Source organism: Dendropsophus ebraccatus, chromosome 2 (assembly GCF_027789765.1).
Source record: "Dendropsophus ebraccatus isolate aDenEbr1 chromosome 2, aDenEbr1.pat, whole genome shotgun sequence".
Classification (NCBI taxonomy): Eukaryota; Metazoa; Chordata; class Amphibia; order Anura; family Hylidae; genus Dendropsophus; species Dendropsophus ebraccatus.
In genome coordinates this window covers 152,457,768-152,478,206 of record NC_091455.1, presented here as the reverse complement: position 1 = coordinate 152,478,206, position 20,439 = coordinate 152,457,768, and the positions used below count along the sequence as shown (strand labels likewise).

At 40.9% G+C, this 20,439-nt stretch overlaps 1 protein-coding gene across 1 annotated transcript in view; it reads left to right on the top strand.

Annotated features, from left to right (window-relative positions):
• Positions 1-20,439, top strand: part of ADCY1 (adenylate cyclase 1) — a 240,049-nt gene that overhangs the window by 173,731 nt on the left and 45,879 nt on the right. Inside the window, exons 14-15 of the mRNA XM_069959698.1 lie at positions 2,938-3,064; positions 19,626-19,742. Of these exons, the coding sequence (XP_069815799.1) occupies positions 2,938-3,064; positions 19,626-19,742 (244 nt within the window). The remainder of the gene's footprint in view (positions 1-2,937; positions 3,065-19,625; positions 19,743-20,439) is intronic.

Genomic DNA, 20,439 nt, shown 5'->3' with positions numbered 1-20,439 from the left:
ACTGATGGAATTACTATATGTAAATATAGCCTAAGGCTATGTTTACACAACGTCAAAAATATTGAAAAGGTGGCCGATTTAAAAAAAACGTCCATTTTTTCCGAGATTTAACTGACTGCAATGGCAATACATTGAAGTCAATGGGAAGACAGTCGTCCAATGCACACAGGGTATTGAATAGCGGACGTTTTTGCCACGGGTGTCAAAATAATGAACGTGATCATTATTTTCGAACGTCTTTTATTTGTAGTTTACACACAGTTCTTTTGTCACCGTTCTTTCTCCGTTTTTACTATTACATTCAATGGACTTTTCAATGAAGCCACACCCAAAGAGCAATTAGTAATCCCAAACTATGTGCAAACAACAGTAATTGCACCGGGGAGGCCAGACAACTGAATGACGTCCGTTATTTTAGACCCAAAATAATGGACGTCAATTTAAACGGAGCTGAAGAAACGTTGGGTAAACATAGCCTATGGCTGCGTTTATAGTATTATATAAGTGTAAAAAACTGCCATAATTTTTAATATAAAAAAAAAAAAAAAAAAAAAAATTAAACTGCTTTTATAATCTTTTTTAAATTACATCAGTATTTTTGCTTAAATATAAAGTTTGCTACTTTCACACACAGTAATTTATTTTTAATTAATTATTTGAAATGAAATACAAACATTTGTTTAACATTTTACAACCGCAAAAAAGAAGTGAAAACAGATTTTAAAAGAAATTGTAATTAATGGGCATTTCTGCCCTTTTTCAATTCTTCCTACTTTTCTGTGCTGTGTATGCACTGTCCAAAAGGGGATGTGTAAACAGAAAATTACCTATTGTCAAACTCAAAAAAAAAAAAAGCTAAAACACTTTAAGGAGACAGCCCTGGCGCTTGCTAGTCTTTCTTGGGCGCCCAGGAGCCTTTTGGCAACAATGGAACCTCTCTCCTTGAAGTTCTTGATGATGTGATAGATTTTTGACTATCTTTCTAGCTGTGATACTCTTCCCTGTTAGGCCATTTTTGTGCAGTGCAATGATGACTGCACGTGTTTCTTTAGAGATAACCATGGTTAACAGAAGAGAAACCAGGATGCCAAGCACCAGCCTCCTTTTAAAGTGTCCAGTGGTGTCATTCTTAATCATGACAGATTGATCTCCAGCCCTGTCCTCATCAACACCCACACCTATGTTAATGGAGCAATCACTGAAACTATGTTAGCTGGTCATTTTAAGGCAGGGCTACAATGATGTTGAAATGTGTTTTGGGGCATCTGATACATCATGTTGACATGGGGGGAGTTCAGAGAGGGGTCCCGCCTGGACCCCGCTCTGAACGGCGCTGCTCCCGGCTGCTATGTACAGACTGGGAGCGACTCTATTAGCCGGCGCGGGTCCCGTTGCTGTGCCGGCTAATTAAGCATCTAAATGCAGTTGTCAAACCTGACAGCTGCATTTAGATGCTTTGCTCCCGTGTCCCTAGTGTCTAGTGGGACAGATGTTCCCCCCCCCCCCCCCGCGCGCGCGATACGATCGTGGGGGGGAGATCCGTGCTTCTGGCCAGGCCGGGACTCAGTGTCGCAATGAGGCTGAACCCGGCCCGGCAATACATTGCACTTGCCTGCAGTAGGCCAAAGCAATGTATCACAGATCAAATGGATCTTTGCAGCGTATATACACAGCATTGATGTCTATGAGAGATCAGTGCTGTGTATATACAAGTCCCCCAGGGAGACTTCCAGTTACAGTAAAAAAAAAAAAAAAAGTTTAAATGTTTTTGTTAATAAAAAATCCCCTCCCCTATTAAAAGTCCGAAACACCCCCCTTTTCCCATTTTATAAATAAATAAACAAATAAATAAACATATTTGGTATCGTCCCGCACGTAATCGCCCAAACTATTAAATTATCACATTCCTGATCTCGCACGATAAACGCTGTCAGCGCAAAAAGATTCCAAAGTGCAAAATTGCGCATTTTTGGTCACATCAAATCCAAAAAAATTTTTTATAAAAAGTGATCAAAAAGTCGCATATGCGCAATCAAGGTACCGATAGAAAGTACATATCATGGCGCAAAAAATGACACATCAAACAGCCCCATAGACCAAAGGATAAAAGCGCTATAAGCCTGGGAATGGAGCGATTTTAAGGAACATATATTTGTTAACAATGGTTTGAATTTTTTAAAAGCCATCAAATAAAATAAAAGTTATATATCGTTGAAATCGTAACGACTTGCAGAACATTCATAACAAGTCAGTTTTACCCCATGGTGAACGTCGTAAACACGAAACTCCCTGAAATAAAAACAATTTCCTTTTTTTTTCAATTTGACAGAGCAAATGATTTTTTTCCTGTTTCGCAGCATATTTTATGGGAAAATAAAGTCAGTCATTGCAAAGTATAATTGGGGTCACAAAAAAATAAAGGCTCTATGGCCTTTTAAACATAAAGTGGAAAAAGCAAAAACGAAAATTGGCTTTGACTTTAAGGGGTTAAGGGTAGGTTAATTTTAACAGTGAGAGAATATAAAAAATAAAATTCAGAAAATAACATTGCCTAGAGAAATAAGTATTTGATTCCTCTAGCAAACAAGACTGAAAGGGGTACTCCAGCGGGGGGGAGGGCGGGGGAGGTGAGTGGACGTCTTTTCCCTCAGCCACATTTTATATGGGATTAAGGTCGGCAGACTGGCTAGGCCACTCTATGACCTTGATGTGCTTGTTTTTGAGCCACTGCTTTGTAGTCTTGGCTGTATGTTTCTGGTCACTGTCGTGCAGGAATGAACAGCATCTGTTTTCTACAGCACGGTATATCAGATTAGGGTATAATCCTTCTTTGCAGCTGTCTATATTAAAGATGGCCCCCTTTCCCCACTATGTTCCCAGATCTGTAGCATGTGCATATTATGTTTTAATATATTTTGTTTTCTATTTATATTAAAGGCGGGGATCATTTTATATGAGAGGTTATGAGCCTATTTTAGCCATTTTGCTGTTTTCCTGTGCTCTAGCACTTCATTCTAGACAGGTGGACTTAAAATTACGTTTGGACTACCTCTGGGCTGTGCAGGTAAGCAGTTTTATTTTGTTCTTTTGTTTAAGGTCTGTCATTACTTTTTCTGTATGTTTATTGCTAATAAATGAAAATGATGGCGCTCACTTTCCTACAGATAGCTACAAGGAAACACGTTTCTTGATATATGTATGCACTTGGTCAGCGCTTCTCAAATTTTTCTGCTGGGGCCTCACCCAACAGACAAAATGATGCCTGGGCCTCACCAGACTGACTCAGAGGATGCTGGGGCCTCACCATCTATGATAAAAGTCCATGCAAATATTGCTCAGTCTACCCTCCATTTGTCTCCTAATCTCTGTATAACATTAAATTAGTACAAAATTAGTCTATAATGTTCCTAAAGCAGAGATTGTTGCAGTCAGGAAAAGGACAGTGCAGCTTGTGGTCACTTTTGTGAGAACTGCCTCCCAAGCTGCGCCTCACCAGCAACTAGGGGGCGCCTCACTGGTGAGGCCCGTCTCACAATTTGAGAAGCACTGCACTAGGTTACTGTTAAGTAATCCTGTACCGCATAGGAGCCAAAAATTATAACTTTGGGGCTGTGACTTCCAGCAGATGTGGTTGGTAAATCTACAATAGATGGATTTAAACATGCCTGGGATAAACATATATCTATCCTAAGAATAAGAAATACATTTCTTAAAGGGCAAACTAGATGGACCAAGTGGTCTTTTTTTCCGGCAATCTTCTAGGTTTCTTAAACATAGTAGTCAAACAAAGCTTTGGCTGCCCAGGCATGGTGGGAATCAGGGGCGTAACTAGAAATGGCTGGGCCCCATAGCAAACTTTGATGCGGCGGGCCCCATAGCAGCCGCTAAGGCTGCTATAGTGGTAGTTACGCCCCTGGTGGGAATTGTAGTTTTGCGACATCTGGAGGGCTACTGGTTTGACAGTTGAAAAGAGAGCATATCTTCAAACCATTTATATTTTTAGTAAAAGCAGGTGACTTTTATCCAATTCTGCAGTACACTATGATTTTTTTTATTATTATTATTTAATTTTTTTTTTAAAATAAGCAAAAGCAAAATAACATTCACACATGCAACATTATGGTAGTTATAGTCTTATGGTCCTTTTAGACGGAGTAATAATTCGCACGATTAACGATTTTGAATGAACGATGTGTTTTTTATAACGATCAGCGTTTAGACGGAACGATACATTGTACAGAAAAATCGTTTTGCGATCGCTTAAGCCTATCTCACACATAGGTGAAATCGTTAAAAGACTGTTTACACGGAACGATCTGCAATTTTTTTTGCGAACGATCAACGACGATTTGAAAACATGTTGAAATATTAACCTCTTAACGACGCGGAGGGGAGATCCGTTCTAATGAGCCGGCCGGGGCTCAGCGTCGGAATGACGCTGATCCCGGCTCGGCAATATATTCAGATGGTCTGCAGCAGACCATTATAATAGAGCACCGATCTGATGGATTATTGCTCTATTAAATACACAGGATTGATCACAATGGGAGATCAGTTTTATGTATATAGAAGTCCCCCAGGGGGCTTCATATTACTGTAAGGGAAAGTTAAAAAAAAGTGTTTTTATTAATAAAACATCCCCTCCACTAATAAAAGTCTGAATCACCCCCCTTTTCCCATTTTACAAATAAAAATAAATAAATAAACATGTTTGCTATCGCCGCGTGTGTAATCGCCCGAACTATTAATTAATCACATTCCTGATCTCGCACGGTAAACGGTGTAAGCGCAAAAAAATCCCAAAGTGCAAAATTGCACATTTTTTGGTCGCATCAAATCCAGAAAAAATGTAATATAAAGCGATCAAAAAGTCGCATATGCGCAATCAAGGTACCGATAGAAAGAACACATCATGGCGCAAGCAATGACACCTGACACAGCCCCATAGACCAAAGGATAAAAGCGCTATAAGCCTGGGAATAGAGCGATTTTAAGGAACGTATATTTGTTAACAATGGTTTTAACTTTTTACAGGCCATCAGATACAATAAAAGTTATACATGTTATATATCGTTTTAATCGTAATGACTTGAGGAACAAATATATAACAACTAAGTTTTTCCATAGGACACACGGCGTAAAAATTAAGCCCCCCCCCCCCAAAGAAAAATAATTGCGTTTTTTTTTCAATTTCACTGCGCATATAATTTTTCTCTGGTTTCGCAGCATATTTTATGGAAAAATTCAGCCTGTCATTGCGAAGTACAATTAGTGACGCAAAAAATAAGGGCTCATGTGGGTCTGTAGGTGTAAAATGCAAGTGCTATGGCCTTTTAAGCACATGGAGGAAAAAACGAAAACGCAAAAACGAAAGTTAGCACGGTCCTTAAAGGGTTAAAATGAACGATTTCTCACTCGTCGCTTGATCGTTTACTGTGTTTACACGGAACAATTATCGCTCAAATGCGATCGTAATCGTACAAATTCGAACGATAATTGTTCCGTCTAAAAGGACCATTACATAGATATATTAAGAACTTTATATAGATGCTTACACATTAAATACAATGGTGGGGGGGTAGAGAATAAAGATTGGCTAACAGCATGGAGGAACCAACAAAGTTGACCAAGATTATGTCAGAGACCCATATGGCCCATATGATTCTTTATTTTTTAGTTCCATAGCTGTACATAACTTAGTTTATTTTCTAATCTAATTCTAATAGTAACATACTATTTTTTACTCTACTACTTCTAATAATCTACAAAAACTAATAAATCAATGTATGCAAAGTATGTATATGCCACATGCCAATCAGTTTTTTGCTTTTATTTGTAAAATAGCATTTAGTTGTATAAATCATATTTTCATATGTTTTATATATTCAAGTAAATAAAAAGTTTGCATTTCTGTAGGTTTGAAGCATTTATTTGTTTACATTATATCCTTTAGGTTGTAATGATAGGTAATTTTGACAAAGCGCCATCATTTTGAGTCTAAAATAAAGGACCTCAGTTAGCTGTGTAGCCCTCCCTCCATGCTTAATTGAAAAATCCATTGAATTCAATAGTAAAAACGGAGAAAGAACGGTGACAAAAGAAAAACTGTGTGTAAACAACTAATAAAAAAACATCCACTGTTTGCAAAAGACTCCCGAAAATAATGATCATGTTCATTATTTTGACGTCCGTGGTAAAAACATCTGTTATTCAGTACGTTGTGTACATTGGACGTCTGTCTTTCCATTTACTTCAATGCATTGCCATTGCAGGCAGTTAAATCGTGGCAATAACGTACGTTTTTAAAATATCAAGATCGGCTGCCTTTTCTCTATTTTTGACGTTGTGTGAACATATCCAATAGCATGGTAACAGCATCTCACTTAGGCGGAAATATGGAAAAAGAAAACTTTATTCCAGCATGGCACACAGAGCGACGTTTCAACCTTAATGGTCTTTTTCAAGCATACAAAGTTAGGAACAACATGTAGTATATAAGGGATCATCAGCCAATGAAAAGGGAACACATAATTAACACAAATTAACCCTTAGCAAACCCGTGTTAAACAACATGTATACATAATCTTTATTTAGACAAAGTCAAGTGCTACTCTTATCACTATAGGGTTAAAACTACTCACAAACGTTAGTCTCCAACAGGTGTACCCACTATCCGAGCATAAAAGGAGCGCGATAAGCACAGGCGCCGGCGTCTCGCGGCGCTTACTGCGCTTGCGCTAAACCAAAACCAATCACAGCACGGTGGGCGTCAACAGCCGCGATCATATGATCGCAACCATAGCAACCCACCACGCTCACCCTGACGGGTGTCAGCCGTCCATTGCTAATAAAAAAATCTCAGTTCATCCCAGCCAAAGGTCACCCATAACAGGCCACTATAGGGAATGTCTCATGCAAATGTCCTGTAGTCCAGCTGATCTTCGGCCTTATACAAAACAGGCCATAAATCAGGAAATCAGGAATAAATCCGCACGATATCATCTCCAAAAACATAGTCCTTATTCGACATAAACAGCTCCTCTTCATGCACATAGGCTAAAAGTTGCAAGTCAATGTCATTGCTGTAAACCTTCACTTTCCACCTCTGGTCATAAGCTGCGTCACATCACACATTAATGTGCACTGTGGTTCCACCGGTATAATGCACTGCGGTCCCTCCGTCCATAAGCGCAAAGGCACACACAATATCCGCGCGTGTCCGCTTCTCAGTGGTACAATCGCTCCGCTACATGCAGCAAACAGACCTGGGTATAGGAACTTTCTGTTCGATGGCAGTCTGGAATCGCCGGACATCTCCTCATAACATCACTTCATGATGACAGATGGCATGAGACGACCTTCGATATAAATCTCATAGAGCATCACTGGAAACAGCTGGGACAAAGTACAGCATGAGGCACGGCTGGCACCACATCAAGATGATAAAAACTAAACTCCTCTGTAGTGTAAACGCTCCTCATTTAGTGGACCCATGGAAGACAAACAGATGTGTCTAAAACAAAAAGTGAAAAGCATAGAATTAAAAGATTATATAAAACCACAGCTAAAAACAGAGAGGGTTGAGTCCTAACATATACAATTTCACAAATACGGACTAGATGCACTACATATTCGGCAACACCTTATACTCCAAATTTAAGCCCCTAGGGCTCATTGTATTCAGCAAAAAAATCCATTTTAATTCCAATTTTTTAAGCTTCAATACTCTATCACCTCCTCTGACCAACGGAGGGACACCGTCAATTACCCTGAAGTGCAACTGACTTAATATATGTCTTGCTTCTAAAAAATGCTGTGGGACTGGCAATTCAATTTTTCCTGTACGAATAGTACTTTTATGTTTCTGTATCCTCACTCTTATTTCATTTGTCGTTTCACCCACATAATAGAGACCGCAAGGGCAAGAAATTAAATATACCACAAAACTAGATCTACAATTGAATCTCTGTTTGATTTTAAATTTACGACCAGTATGCGGGTGATGAAAAGTGTCTCCCTTGACTAAATTCCCACAACAGGAGAAATTCAGACAAGGGAAACATCCAGTTTTGCAGGTGGATAATACTGTTTGTACCGGACCTTTAGATACTCCTATGTCAGATTTTACAACTACATCCCTAATCCCGAGACGCCGGCGCCTGTGCTTATCGCGCTCCTTTTATGCTCGGATAGTGGGTACACCTGTTGGAGACTAACGTTTTGTTAGTAGTTTTAACCCTATAGTGATAAGAGTAGCACTTGACTTTGTCTAAATAAAGATTATGTATACATGTTGTTTAACATGGGTTTGTTAAGGGTTAATTTGTGTTAATTATGTGTTCCCTTTTCATTGGCTGATGATCCCTTATATACTACATGTTGTTCCTAACTTTGTATGCTTGAAAAAGACCATTAAGGTTGAAACGTCGCTCTGTGTGCCATGCTGGAATAAAGTTTTCTTTTTCCATATTTCCGCCTAAGTGAGATGCTGTTACGATGCTATTGGACTTGTACTATTTTGTCCCTATAGGACACAGGGACAGGTAACTTTTGCATCTACATTCTTAATCTCTATTTCTGACGCTATACTTAGACCGGATGGTCTTTGTGGGGAAGTGCTATAGTGTTTATCTTTTTTTCACGTTGTGTGAACATAGTCATACATGGTTTATTTTTTTATTAAAAAATGTGTTTATAGAGCAAAAAAGCTCACAGATTAAGGCTGGGTTCACACTACGTATATTTCAGTCAGTATTGTGGTCCTCATATTGCAACCAAAACCATAAGTTGATTAAAAACACAGAAAAGATCTGTTCACAAAATTGAGTGGATGGCCGCCATTTAATGGCATATATTTGCTGTTATTTTAAAACAACGGCTGTTATATTGAAATAATGGCAGTTATTTACCATTATATGGCGGCCATCCACTCAATTTCAACATTGTGTGAACAGATCCTTTCTGTGTTTTTAATCCACTCCTGGTTTTGGTTGCAATATGAGGACCACAATACTGACTGAAATATACGTAGTGTGAACCCAGCCTAAAACATAATAATTCTGTTCTGGTTTTTAATACGTTTAATAGCATAGCGGACTGCTGTCCCCTTACATCCTGCCATATAGCCCTTAAAATCAATGAACATCATGGATCATTGCTTCTTGCTTGGGCACCTTACTGTTAGACAGAGTATGAGACAAAGAGTAGCTCTTTCTCTGTCAGTGTTTCTCAATCGTTTACAGCCAAGAACCCCCAAGTGATGAGATGTTCCAACAGAGTACCCCCAAGGAAGCAATCGGTTATACACTGATCAGCAAAAGGTTAACAATTTTAACTTTTGACTTTCAGGCTCCATATTTCACTATCCACTATAGCTTTGAACTTTAGACTACCATCATTTTGTAAACAATATTCTTTGCTATATCATACATAAGTTTGCGCACAACTATTTAACATATGCTTAGTTATGCAGATTTTCGGCACACAACTGCATTTTTGCAGTTTTACTCTTGGTGATGGAACAATCTTTTTCCTGCATACTACAAAATAAAAGATGTTTTCACATTCTCTAAAAGCTCAGTGTGTTAAGTTGATGCCCAAGCAAAATGTCACTTTTTGAATCAAGGAGCATCAATGAAGATGATTTCCCAAGACAAGAGAAACTGCATCATCCAGCTTATCAATAGTGTTGGCTAAACAGTTGATTTGTAGTGATGAAATCAAAATCAATAGACTGGGCTCTTATGAGTGCAAATGGGTCTGGAAGAATCAAGGGAAAGGGGAGCTAGCTTTGTTGCACAGCCAAAGGTGTTGGATCATAAGCAAAATTTGGGGGGTGCAGGGGGGGCAGTGGCTCCTGGGCCCACACTGGCAGGGGCCCACTGAGGTCTCAGAGGCTTAATGCTGTCTGCAAAAGCTATTTCTTTTGCAGACAGCCTGCAGAGCGATGAGGAAGGACCTGTGGTGACGTCTTAAGTGGGCAGGGCTGAGAACTGGAGAGGATTCTTGTGGATGAAGGACCTGTGGTGATGTCATGAGGGGGCAGGGCTGAGAAGATGCTGGTGCATGAAGGACATGTGATCATTGTCCTCTTATATCTCCTCCTGTAATGTGATAGATAGTAGATAGATAGATAGGAGATAGATAGATAGATAGATAGGAGATAGATAGAGAGAGAGAGAGATAGATAGATAGAGAGATATAGATAGATAGATAGATAGATAGATAGGGGATGGATAGATAGATGATAGAGAGATAGATAGATGATAGATAGAGATAGATAGGAAATGGATATCTAGCGGCTCATCACATATCTTGGATTGTACATGTATGATCACAACCAGCTCACCCTTTTGAGGCTATGTTCACACTGCGTATGTTTCTGCACGTAGTTTTGAGGTTGATGCGTTCGCTTGAAAGTATACGATATACGGCCGCACAGTGCACAATACGTATGAGCTTACAGCCGGATCGTATGCGGCGCCATGAAAAATTAACAAGACCATTGTTTGAGGATGGAAATGTTGAAACTCACGGCCGTGGATTTCCATGCGGTCCCGTACGAAGTACTTATTTCAGCCAAATTGAACTTGATTTTTCAATCCAAAAGGTTCTGTGTGGTTTACGGGGCTGGGCGAAGATTTCCAAGTAAATGACCTGTTTCGGATCGCTTCGAAACAAGCTAGGGAAGCATAACTGTACTACGGGCGTATGTTCGCGGTTCGTACACATCCGGCCGCATGTCGATTTTTCCCATGCCCGTAGTTTCAGCCGCACATGTACGGCGGCGTACGAAATGCGGCCGCACTCATACGCAGTGTGAACATAGCCTTAATGTCTAAAAACTTATTACCTATACCACTATTATTTTTAGGCAAAGATAATCTGGTTAAAAGGGTTCTCCAGAATTAAGAAAAAAAACATAGTTGCTTTCTTCCAAAGCGCCACCCCTGCTCTTAGGTCGTGTGTGGTATCACAGCTTGGCACTATTCACTTCAGTCGAATACCACACAGAAACTGAGGACAAGAGTGGTGCTGTTTGTGGAAGAAGGCAGCTATATTTTTCTAATCTTAACCCCTTGCCTCCTCAGCCTGTTTTGGCCTTAATGACCAGGGCCTATTTTGCAAATCTGACCTGTCTCTCTTTATGTAGTAATAACTCTGCGATGCTTTTAACTATCGTGGTTATTCTGAGATAGTTTTTTTCGTGACATATTCCTCTTTATGTTAGTGGTATACTTTGGTTGATACACTCAATGGTTTTTTGTAAAAAAAACACAACATTTGCGCAAAAATTAGAAGAATTTACAATCCTTTATATTCAAAATTCTCATTTATTAAGAAAAATAAACATGCCACATGAACTAATCATTAATGCAACATCTACAACATGTTTACTTTATGGTGACATCATTTGGTGAACGTCCTTTTACTTGTTAGGATGTTAGAGGGCTTCAAAATTTTGCAGCGATTTTTAAAATTTTCAGGAAAATTTCAAATTCAGATTTATTTAGGGACCAGTTCAGTTCTGAAGTGGATTTGTGGGGCCTGTATGTAAGTTACCCCCATAAGTCTCTCTATTGTAAAAACTGAACCCCTCAAAGTAACATTTCATAAGTTTATTAACCCTTTAGATGTTTTGCAGAAATGTAAGCAAGTTGGAGGGGAAATTTTAAATTTACATTTTTTTGGCAGATATTCCATTTTAATCCATTTTTTCCTCTAACACAGCAAATACTAACTGAGAAATGGAACTCACTATTTATTCCCCATGTTTCAATGTTTCTAGAAATCCCCCATATGCGGCCGCAGTGCATCACCTGACTCAACCACAGGCCGCAGACATGACAGAGACCTGGGAAATTTTGGGGTCTTTTTTTATTTCAGCTTTTTTATAGCCATAATACCATGTCACCGAGGCCTTGTGGTGCCAAAATATTTGTGTAAGACAAGTTGGCGTTTCCATTGGTACCATTCTGAGGGACATGTGACACCCTGATCAATATTTATTTAATTTTTTATGAGGTGGTACGAATAAAAAACACAATTTAGCAGCTGTTTTTCACCATTTTATTGTACACCGTTTACCATACATTACGTATGACATGTTATCGTTATCCGTCAGGTCGGTACGATTACAGTGGTATCCATTTTATATAACTTTTGTTATAGTTTATGGAGTTTATACTATAAACACTGTTTGTGTCTTGCAAATTGTAACAGCGGTAATATTTTAATTTTTTCGCCAATGGAGTCATGTGAGGGCTTTTTTTTTGCGGCATTAGCTGGCGTTTTTAGTGGTACACCTTTTGGGTACATGTGTTGTATTGATAGCTTTTTTCTATATTTTTTAGGGGGCGGGATTAACAAAAATTTTCATTTTGGTTAGTTTTTTATTTTTTTTTTAATGGCGTTAATCGGGCGGTATAATTAATGTAAAGGATTAATAGACGGGGTCATTACGGACGTGGCAATACCAAATATGTGCATCTTATTTCTAGGGGATCATTTATAAAGGGGGATGGGGAATGTGTATATTTATTTTAATTTATTTATTTATTGATTGATTGATTGATTGATTGAATTATTAAATTTATTTGTTATTTCTTCTTCTTATTATTATTATTATTATTTATTTGTGTGTGTGTGTTGTTTTTTTTTTACTTTTGCAGGTACATCTATAATGCATTACAGCACATATTCAGTGCTGTAATGCATTATAGAGTGAATGAGTGTCAGTGACACTGACACTCATTCAAACGATCAGGTCCCTGCAGCTGATTCAAACGATCAGTGCAGGGACCTGATCGATCAGCAGCACAGGGTGAGTGTGCTGAATCCAGGGGGAGGGGGGGGAACGGATCGGAGGACGGGGGACACTGGGAGGGAGAGCACAGATCGGGGGACAAGGGGAGTGAGAGCACAGATCGGGGGACGGGGGACAAGGGGAGTGAGAGCACAGATCGGGGGACGGGGGACAAGGGGAGTGAGAGCACAGATCGGGGGACGGGAGGAAGCTGGATCGGAGTGGGGAGAGCATGGGAGGGACTGAATCTGGGCGGGGGGAGCACGGCCGGACACAGGGAGAAGGAAGGGGGTGCCTGGGGGAGCATTACAGCGGTGATAGCGGGAGGAGGCAACATGCTGCAGCCTCCTCCCGCCACCTGATCCCTGCTGCATAGAATCTCCCCATAGACGCTGCGGTCGCAATGACCGCATCGTTTATGGGGTTAACTGTCCAGGGGGTAGCACGGCTCCCCTCCGGGCAGTGGCAGCAGGGGGAGGCTGTGTGACTCCTGCTTCCCGATCTCGGATAGGGACAGTGGGGGGAGGCAGGGAAAGCATGACGTCAAGGGACGTCATGATGCGTTCTGGAACTGCTTTTCATGACGTCCCTGGACGTCATATTGGGGGAAGGGGTTAAGCACTTTAAATTTTTTTGTGGTTCTATATGTGAAATGTACAGAAGCCTCTTACTCTGCTCTTTATCCTTATTCACAATGAGTAATGTAGAAGAATATTCCCTTTATTATTCAGAAAGCCTTGTCACCTGCTCAGGTTCCCTATGGGTAAGGTTGGTTGGGGGCCCACTCAGACTTACTCGCCCCCCCTAGGCTGAACCCCTAGCTACGCCCCTGTGTTGGATACTTTACCAGAATTGATGGTGGTCTCAGTGCTGAGCTATATGTGAGTATGAGGGTATAAAAAAAGCTGACATAACATTCCTGTAGGACAATAACCTGAAGCATACATAGAGATTGGCGAAGAAATGGTTTAATGGGTTACTGAAATGATTCCTCCCCACCCCCAGACCTCATCTCAATTACTTTACTTGTGTGTAAAGTTAAAGAAAAAGCTTTAGGGCCCTATTACACCTATTACACAACAGATTATCTGACATTTTTTAAGCGAAAGCCAGGAATGGATTTGAAAAGAGGAGAAATCTCAGTCTTTACTTTATTACCTGTTCTCTGTTTACAGTCCATTTCTGGCTTTGGCTCCAAAAAAATCTGTCAGATAATCTGTTGGTGTAATAGGGCCCTAACCCATCGCCATAGTTATAGACAGATCTCATTACTAAACCCTTTTAGGTATGGGCAAAGCTCTTGGCCCTGAGAATTAGCAGGTTGCTCCCAGATCTTGTTCACCCTGACCAGACAGGGTTCATGAAGGGGAGAGAGGGCAAACACAATGCCATAAGAGTTCTACAGTATGTGCTGTGCAAAACAGAACTGTGTCCCTCCACTGTTGTTGGGTACTGATGCAGAGAATGCTTTTGAAAGAGTGTTATGGGACTTGATGTCTTACACTTTTGCAAAATTTGGTTTCCCAACTAACAGTTTATTTCCACTATACGCGAAGTACATGTGTTAGAGTAAATTGCACCCTTTCTCTTACCTTCAAGTTATCAAATGGCATTCTGCAGAAGTGCCCTCCCTCCCCTACACTATATATTCTGGTCATGGAGACTCTCCTCCAGGCACTGAGTCAGGAAAGTGAGATCTATGGACTCTCATCTCATTGCAGCGTTGCAGATGATCTATTGATCTAGTGACAAATTTAGCCCAAGCCCTTCCTTGCATTCAGAATTTACTAGAACATTTTGGATCATTATCCAACTTTAAAGTTAACTGTTATATGTCTGAAATTTTGAATGTCTTGGTACCTAGAACGCAAGCCACCTTACTCCAAGCCTACTCACCTTTTCATTGGCTAACGAGTTGCATAAAATACTCAGGGGTTAATCTGCCTAGGGACCTCAGTCAGCTATAACATTTTAATTATCAAACAAAACAGTTGGCCTCCTACCAAATTTCTTACCTGTCTTGGATGGGATGGAAGTACCTATTTCAAACATATATAGTCCCCTAACTGCTGTATCTGTTACAGATGCTACTCTATGGATCTCCCTCTAACCTGAACCCCTGAATCTCTTGAGCTGGAAAAAGCTAGCTGTTCTCAAACTTTCTTTGGGCACAAAGAAAACCAAGACTTCCTTACCGGATCCTGATACAAAAGAAACATAATGTTGGCCTAGGCTTACTTGATGTGAAGCTTCTTTATCAAGCAGTACGCTTACAAAGATGGGATCTTCCAGAAGGTGCATTCTGACTGGCCTTGATTTGTAACTACACCTGCTGTAAACTACACTTGCCCCTGGATCAGTCTTGCCCTATCTAATAAACCCCATGGCTAGTAATCTCCCATTACTCAGTTTGAGAATTCTTAAATAAGAAACTTCTTTTGTCCATAATGCCTAATCTATACCACCTGGCATTCTGAAATCGCTCCTCCCTACACACTGCTTCCATTTTCTTCATGTCCATACTATTAAACACACATTTAAAATGTTTTTACGTTTCCAGAGAGATATTACATGGCTAGAGTGTCTTCACACAAAAGCACAAACTCTCAAGCTTCACTACTCTTCTTTAAATTTGACCTAGTGGAAAGGGATTTAACCCCTTCACGTCAGCAATCTGTATATATATGTTCCTATTGCACATGCCTCGTGCAGTAGGAATGTATATATACGTTCCTGCTTTGACGGGGCTTTATGATGAGAGCGGTATCGCTGCAGGGACAGCGATCCCTCTCTCATCTCAGTACAGCACCGGAGATAATGAGAATCAGCTGCGATCCCGCAGCTGACCCCCATTAACCCCTTAGTGACCACCGAAACGTGCCGCCGCTGCATTTCATTTTCCCCCACCGTGGGGGGAGATGAAATAAGTAAAATCAGACCCCAGATCAGCCCCCCTAGTGCCCTGATCACTAACCCCCCTCCCCGCGGCGGTTATCAGATCCAAGATGGCCGCCGCCATCACTGTGAACAGACTAATATCTGTTTACAGTGATCTAAAGTAAAAATTAATGAAAGCCTCATGCTCTCTGCCACCGGAGGTAGCGGAGAGCATGGGGCAGTGATTGGGGACCCCCCCTGATCGCTTGTACCATGTGCTCCAGGCACTTTTTATCCCCTGTCACCATAAATGACTGGTGACATGGGATAAAAAGTGATGTGCCGTCGCCCCCCACCCCCCCTGTCACCCCCGTCCCCCAGTCACCCCCCCTACCCCTTATACATTACCTGATCCTGGAGCTCCTTCCTCTTTGGCGTCCTGGCTGGTTATGAAGTGCGCATGCACTCCACAACCAGCCATCTCTGAAAAATCTAACTGACAGACCAATTTGGTCTCTGTCACTAAACTATGATTACTGTGATAGAAAATATCACAGTAATCATAGTAATATAGTGAAAATGAATGTATAAAGTACAAAAAGTGACAAACATACAAAAAAATAAAACACACACTTTTTATTATAGTAATAATTGCAGTTTACTACCAAATTACCCCTAACCCCCCCAGATTACCCGTAACCACCGCAGGTTGCCCGTAACCACCCCAGGTTGTCCGTAATCACGTCAGATTGCACGTAACCCCCCAGATTACCCGTAACCACCGCACGTTGCCCGTAACCACCGCACTTTGCCCGTAACCACCGCACGTTGCCAGTGACCCCCTCCAGATTGTCCGTAATCACCCCAGATTGCCCGTAACCAACCCAGGTTGCCTCTAACCACCCCAGGTTGCCTGTAACCATCCCAGGTTGCCGTAACCACAGCAGGTTGCCTGTAACTACCCCAGATTGTCTGTAACCACCCCAGATTGTCTGTAACCACCCCAGATTGTCCGTAACCACCCCAGATTGTCCGTAACCACCCCAGATTGTCTGTAACCACCCCAGATTGTCCGTAACCACCCCAGATTGTCTGTAATTACCCCACGTTGCCCGTAATTACAGCAGGTTGCTTGTAACTTCCCCAGATTGTCTGTAACCACAGCAGGTTGTCCGTATCCACCCCACGTTGCCTGTAACCACCCCACGTTGCCTGTAACCACCCCAGGTTGCCGTAACCACAGCAGGTTGCCCGTGACCACCCCATGTTGACCGTATCCACCCCAGATTACCCGTAACCACCCCAGAATACCCGTAACCACCCCAGATTACCCGTAACCACCCCAGATTACCCGGAACCACCTCAGACTGCCCGGACCCACCTCCAGATTACCCGGAACCACCTCAGACTGCCCGTAACCACCTCCAGATTACCCGGAACCACCCAGACTGTCCGTAACCACCCCACATTACCTGTAATCTAATTTTTTTATTGTATTTTAGTAACTGCGCTATTCTAATAACTATTACTAGCTGTGGTTTTGCTCCAGAAAATTGGCGCTCCTTCCCTTCTGAGCCCTGCTGTGTGCCCATACAGTGGTTTATGCGCACATATGGGGTACCGTTGTACTCAGGAGAACCTGTGTTACAGATTTTGGGGTATATTTTTCTCCTGTTCCTTGTGAAATTTAGAAATTTCAAATTAAACCAACATATTATTGGAAAAATTCAAGTTTTTCATTTTTACTGGCCAATTTAGAATACTTTCCTCTGATACCTGTGGGGCCAAAATGCTCATCCTACCCCAAGATGTATTCTTTGAGGGGTTTACTTTCTGAAATGGGGTGACTTTTGGGGGGGTTCTATTCTGTAGACATTACAGGGGCTCTGCAAACACACCCGGTGCTCAGAAAGTTCTTCACATAAATCTGCACGGAAAATGCTAATTGGTGCTCCTTCCCTTCTGAGCCCGGCTGTGTGCCCATACAGTGGTTTATACCCTTATAAGCGGTAGTGTTTTACTCAGGAGAACCTGCGTTACAGATTTTGTGGTGAATTTTCTCTCCTGTTCCTCGTGAAATTGAGAAATTTCAAACTAAAGGAACATATTATTGGAAAAATTCGAGTTTTTCATTTTTACTGTCTACTTTTGAATACTTTCCTCTAATACCTGTGGGGTCAAAATGCTCACCACACCCCAAAATGAATTTTTTGAGGGGTGCACTTTCCAAAATGGGGTGACTTATGGCCAGATTTTACTCCGCTGGCACTACAGGGGCACTGCAAATACACCTGGCACTCAGAAACTTCTTCAGCAAAATCTGCGTTGAAAAAGCTAATTGGCGCTCCTTTCCTTCTGAGCCCTGCTGTGTGCCCATGCAGTGGTTTGTGCCCACATATTTTTACTCAGGAGAACCTGCGTTACAAATTTTGGGGTACTTTTTTTTCTCTTGTTCCTCGTGAAATTGAGAAATTTCAAACTAAGCGAACATATTATTGGAAAAATTTGAGTTTTTCATTTTTACTGTCTAATTTTGAATACTTTCCTCTAACACCTGTGGGGTCAAAATGCTCATCCTACCCCAAGATGAATTCTTTGAGGGGTGTTCTTTCCAAAATAGGGTGACTTATGGGGGTTTTTCTCTCCGCTGACACTACAGGGGCTCTGCAAATGCACCTGGCGCTCGGAAACTTCTTCAGCAAAATCTGCAATGGAAAAGCTAATTGGCGCTCCCTTCCTTCTGAGCCCCGCTGTGTGCCCATACAGTGGTTTACGCCCACATATGGGGTACCGTAGTACTCAAGAGAACCTGCGTTACAAATTTTGGGGTGCTTTTTCTCTCATGTTCCTTTTGAAAATGAGAAACTTTAATCTAAACGTATATATTATTGGAAAATTGTAATTTTTAATTTTTTTACGGCCCAATGGTGAATACTTTCCTCCAGCCCCTGTATGGTTAAAATGCTCATTATACCCCTAGATCAATTCTTTCAGGTGTGTAGTTTCCAAAATTGGGGCCACTTATGGTGGTTTCCAGTATACAAACCTCCTAAATCAACTTAAAAAAAGAACTGGTCCCTAAAAAAATCAGTTTTGGAAACTTTCACAAAAATGTGGTAATTTGCTGATAAATTTCTAAGCCCCGTAACACCCTAAAAAATAAAATATGTTTATGAAATGAAGCCAGAATAAAGAGGACATATCGGTAATGTGACTTAGTAACTAATTTATGTGATACGACTTTCTTTTTTTAGAAGCAGAGAATTTCAAAGTTCATAAAATGCTATTTTTTTAAATTTTTCATGATATTTTGATGTTTTTCACAAAAAACACACAGAGTAGTGACCAAATTTTGCCACTAATATAAAGTGCCATATCGTGAATATTTAGTTAGAAACATAGAAGACTGTCAGCAGGAAAAGATCACCTGCTCCATCTAGTCTAGTTCTGAGTTGTTCAGGACATGGAGGCTGGAGACTGGCTGCATCCACTGCACACACAGGAGAAGCTTCCTTTGTATGTTTCAGAAGTCACCCCAGGATCAAGTAATACATTAGGGAGAAGCTGCTGAGCCAGTGTGATAAATAACTCCCCTGGTATATGACCAGCCATTTATGAAGGAGCAGGAGTCGGTGTCGGGAGTCGGAGCCGGTCCTGATAAAACTGTGTGTGGTATTACAATTTATCTCCATTCACTTTAATAGAAATGAGTTGCAATACCACTCCAACAGAGAGTTGGGCGGGTATGGCACTTTTTTGGAAGAAAACTGCAGTTTTTCTAACCCTGGATAACCACTTTATTTTGAATGGCTGATAGGTAGAATTAAATTTCCCCTGCAGAAACTGCACAGTATGAACTGTACATAGTAAAACATTTTGAAATAGCTCTGTTATTAAGTAATGCAGTAATAACAATATGATATGTGATTGATTTCTGTTACAGGCAGAGGAGGAAAGAGATGACATGGAGAGAGTCAAATTAGATAACAAGAGAATTCTTTTCAATCTCCTGCCAGCGCATGTTGCACAACATTTTCTTATGTCTAATCCAAGAAATATGGTAAGGGTTATCTGCTTATACACTGACTGCTCAGGAACATTATCTTATCCTAAACATTCAATAATTGCCAACAGTGACCAATTTAGTTTGGTTGACCATAAACCCTATATCTGCTCTTCATCATTAAAATTAAAATATCACCTATGTGCAGATGTTGGAGGACATTCATCAAGACTCCAGTCTTAAAAAAGGCTCCCCCCATTTCCTCATCTGGAATTACTAAAAGGTGGACACCAGGGAAGGCATTGTGCAAAAATCTACACCTGCAGGTGTAGATTTTTGCCTGGTTTACGCCTGCCTCCTCCCCACACCTTCTAGACACCTTGTTGCGCCCCGTCTGCTTATCAGGCAGGAGAATAATGTCAGACCTACGATTGGCACCCCACAATGCAATTGCACAGTGCTCATTGGGTTTGGTGGCAGCTGGAGGCCTTCTGAAGATCTCTGTGGCTCCCATGTTAAATCTACTAATAGTCTACCTAAGTGATATTTATAGTAAGCACTGTGTTATTAGTATATACCAGATTAAACAAAGAAATTTTCTCCCCTTTGCAGTTAGAGTAGAACCATAATCCAAAATTAGCATCTGGGTAGTTAAAATATCTAATTGTCACTATTGTATCCGTCTGAGCAGCCCGCTCTTTTTGATGATGTGCCTGACCTTTTGTCTATTTTGTGTTGTGAGGAGGTCAATAAA